The 3,044-nt window shown below is 48.0% G+C and overlaps 1 protein-coding gene across 1 annotated transcript; it reads left to right on the top strand.

Annotated features, from left to right (window-relative positions):
* The first annotated feature begins 436 nt into the window (after window positions 1-436).
* Window positions 437-2,768, top strand: LOC121341206. Its single transcript, XM_041414548.1, has 2 exons — window positions 437-2,106; window positions 2,202-2,768. Exons 1-2 carry the CDS (start codon window positions 909-911, stop codon window positions 2,279-2,281), a joined length of 1,278 nt encoding a protein of 425 aa, XP_041270482.1. The 5' UTR covers window positions 437-908; the 3' UTR covers window positions 2,282-2,768.
* The last annotated feature ends 276 nt before the right edge of the window (window positions 2,769-3,044 follow it).

Genomic DNA, 3,044 nt, shown 5'->3' with positions numbered 1-3,044 from the left:
CACATTGAAGGTCCTTTCAAATTAATAACTTGGGGCAAGGGTTTTGCTTGTGTCTCCACAGGGCAAGGACCAAAGTGAATGTCGGCAAGACACGTGAAGCACTACTGGACCCAGACACAAGCTGTCGTGGGGTGACAGCCTTTATCCCAATATCGTGTGTTGTGTCTGGCAGCTGCGCCTTCTCCTTCCCCGGCCGTCTTGCCGCTGCGGGGTGGGGAGGGAGGGGTGAGTGTGACCGGGCACCTTGGCGAGTGAAGAGGGGAGGGAAGAAGCGCGCAGTTTGTTTTCAGACTGCACTCACTCCTCCATATTCCTGCTCCTGGACTGTGTTGTCTGCGGATGTACAGACAGCAGGACAGAGCTCCTCTTTTCCCCTTTTTTTTGCTTTTAGTTAGTTTTAGCTAGCTGAGGCAAAGAAGTTCCCTGGACTGTGATTTTTCCTTTTTCTTGGATCTGTTCAAGCCTGCTCTGGACTGAACACCCAGAAGAGCACCGGCAGCTCCACCTGAGGCCCCTTGGCCGGGCCTGGGCCGCGGCATTTCCAGCACCAGAGAGACTGATCAGAAACTGAGTGAGACGAACTGCAACCTGGGGAGGGGACTGTTCTGAGTTTGTTTTTTTGGAGCAGTGAGAAGTTATATTGTTTGGGTTCTATTGTTTAATAAACAGGTTTCTTTCCACTTTTTCTCCAAGGAGATATTTTCTCCCGAACCGGTTGGGGGGGAGGGGGCAATTGAATCTGCTTTCGTAGAGAAGCCCCTTTGGAGGTTATCTCCCAAACTTGCCCTAAACCAGGACAAGTACAGTTAGTGGCGCCCAACGCGTGGCTTGAGAAAGTGGAAAAAAACCCTTTATTGATTGCAGGTTGGTTGTGCTTGCTGTGTAGTAGGTTAAAGTACCCAGTATCCATGTTGCTTGAATTTGTAATGTTTCTTGGGGAGGCCTTTATGTGGCTCTGGTCTCTAGACCTTTTTGAGGTTTCAATACCTTTCTGGTCACTAGGATTATTGTCCCTATCACGTAGTTTTTGCAGTAAAGGGGCACGGATTGGAATAGCTATTGTGATGGCCTTGGTGATAATGATTTATAGGGCGTTTACAAAGATACTGGCGTCTGTTTACGATATGTATGGTTTATGGTTTCTTCGTCCTACCCTGCATCCCAGTTCTAGCAGTATGTTTTGGGAATTTATTAGTAATTGCACCCAGCTGGTTAAAGGAAGAGCAGGGAATGAGGCTTTCCAGCCTTTCCTTTCCTGCTTCTCCTTTGAATCTGTTACATCACTTTTTGAGAATGTTCAGTTTCCCCTGAATGTTAAAGAAACCATCTTTCTGGCATTTAATTTATTAAGCCTTTTCTATACTGTCTGGAGTGTATATAAAATGAAAGCTGAGATTTCTAGAGGGGTTAGAGAGACTCCTGATTCAGGAGTAAAACAAAGTAGGAAAAATCTTGACTGGAGTGGGAAATGGGAGGAGATGGGCCAGACTTTAAAGGAATTTTCTGATCCTATAGACTGGGACTTCCCATCTGATCAAATTCAGAACCCAATCGAGGTGGCAAAGTATTTGAGGGAGAAGTGCCATGGTAATACTAAGGAGGAAAGGATTACTGCAGTGAGCTGGGCCTTGGCGTTTGTTTACCGTACTCTGCTAGATACTGTGGAGCAGCAGATAGCAGAAAGGGAACAGGGAGATAAGTTAGTTACTATCCCAGTGACCCAGGCTGCAGCTAACATCCCAGGCTCCAGGCTAGCAGCTGAATCAGACAATAGGCCTCAACCCATGGCTGTTGCAGCTAATACAAGAGGTGGAAAGTGTAAAGACAAGACCGATCGAAAGGTGGAGGATGATGATGATGATCCAGGAGAAGGACCCTCACCAAAATCAGAGGCCACATCAAGGGGCACAGATTCTGGAGCCAATATTGACTCCTTTTCTCTGAAGGACCTCAGAGGCCTAAGAAAAGATTACAGACGACAACCTGACGAATCTATAATTAGTTGGTTAGTCCGCCTCTGGGATGCTGCAGGGGAGGTTATGATTTTGGATGGTACTGAAGCGAGGCATTTGGGATCCCTGTCACATGATCCTGTCATCGATCAAGGTATGATGAGCAGGGCTAGCCCTCACAGCCTCTGGGAACGGGTCCTGGATAGTGTAGCACAAAGATACTTATGTGCAGATGATCTCTATATACAGCAGACACGGTGGAAGACCATAGAACAGGGAATCCAACGCCTGAGAGAGATGGCGGTGGCAGAGCTCATTTTCTCAGATGATATAACAACTAGGAATCCGGACCAGGTACCATGCACACCTGTAATGTGGAGGAAACTTGTGCGACTTGGGCCACCTGAATACGCCTCAGCCCTAGCAATATTGAAGCGGGATGACACATATGAGACTGTGCTCGATATGGCGAAGAAGCTTCGAGCGTATGCAGATGCTGTGCATGGCCCAACTCATGCCAGAATTGCAGCAGTGGAAACACGACTGCAGAAACTAGAGGACAAAATAGAGGAGAACCATAAGAAACTCCGGGAAGAGATTAAGGAGGACCTTATTCAAATCTCGGCTGTACAAATTAGAGGCCCTGGTACCCAACGCAGACGTTCCCCAGATGGAGAGAGAAGATACACCCCACGAGCTGAGCTGTGGTTTTTCCTGCGTGATTGTGGAGAAAACATGAGGCGATGGGATGGAAAATCCACGGCTGCTCTGGCCCGACGGGTGCGTGAATTGAAGGAAGACAGGGCTCAGAGAGAAAGTTCCACCACAAAGAAAGCAACTCCAGTTGCCCTAGCCGAACTGCCAAGTATGATGATGACTGTATTTTGGGCATAGATTATCTGCGAAGTGGGTATTTCAAAGACCCAGAAAGACTCAGGTGAGCATTTGGGATAGCAACGGTAGTGACAGAGGGCATCCAGCAATTGAATACCTTGCCTGGACTGTCTAAGAATCCATCTGCAGTGGGACTCTTGAAGGTACAGGAGCAACGAGTGCCAACTGCCACCTCAACAGGGCACCGCAGGCAGTACC

Source organism: Onychostruthus taczanowskii, unplaced genomic scaffold (assembly GCF_017590055.1).
Source record: "Onychostruthus taczanowskii isolate IOZ18803 unplaced genomic scaffold, ASM1759005v1 scaffold453, whole genome shotgun sequence".
Taxonomy (NCBI): Eukaryota; Metazoa; Chordata; class Aves; order Passeriformes; family Passeridae; genus Onychostruthus; species Onychostruthus taczanowskii.
Note: the sequence above shows the minus strand (reverse complement) of the source record. Positions and strands in the feature narration are given on the sequence as shown.

Coding starts and splice junctions, on each gene's coding strand:
- LOC121341206 (XM_041414548.1), top strand. CDS start 909: ATGTTGCTTGAATTTGTAATGTTTCTTGGGGAGGCCTTTATGTGGCTC. Junction 2,107..2,201: donor TGATCCTGTCATCGATCAAG/GTATGATGAGCA, acceptor CTCTATATACAG/CAGACACGGTGGAAGACCAT.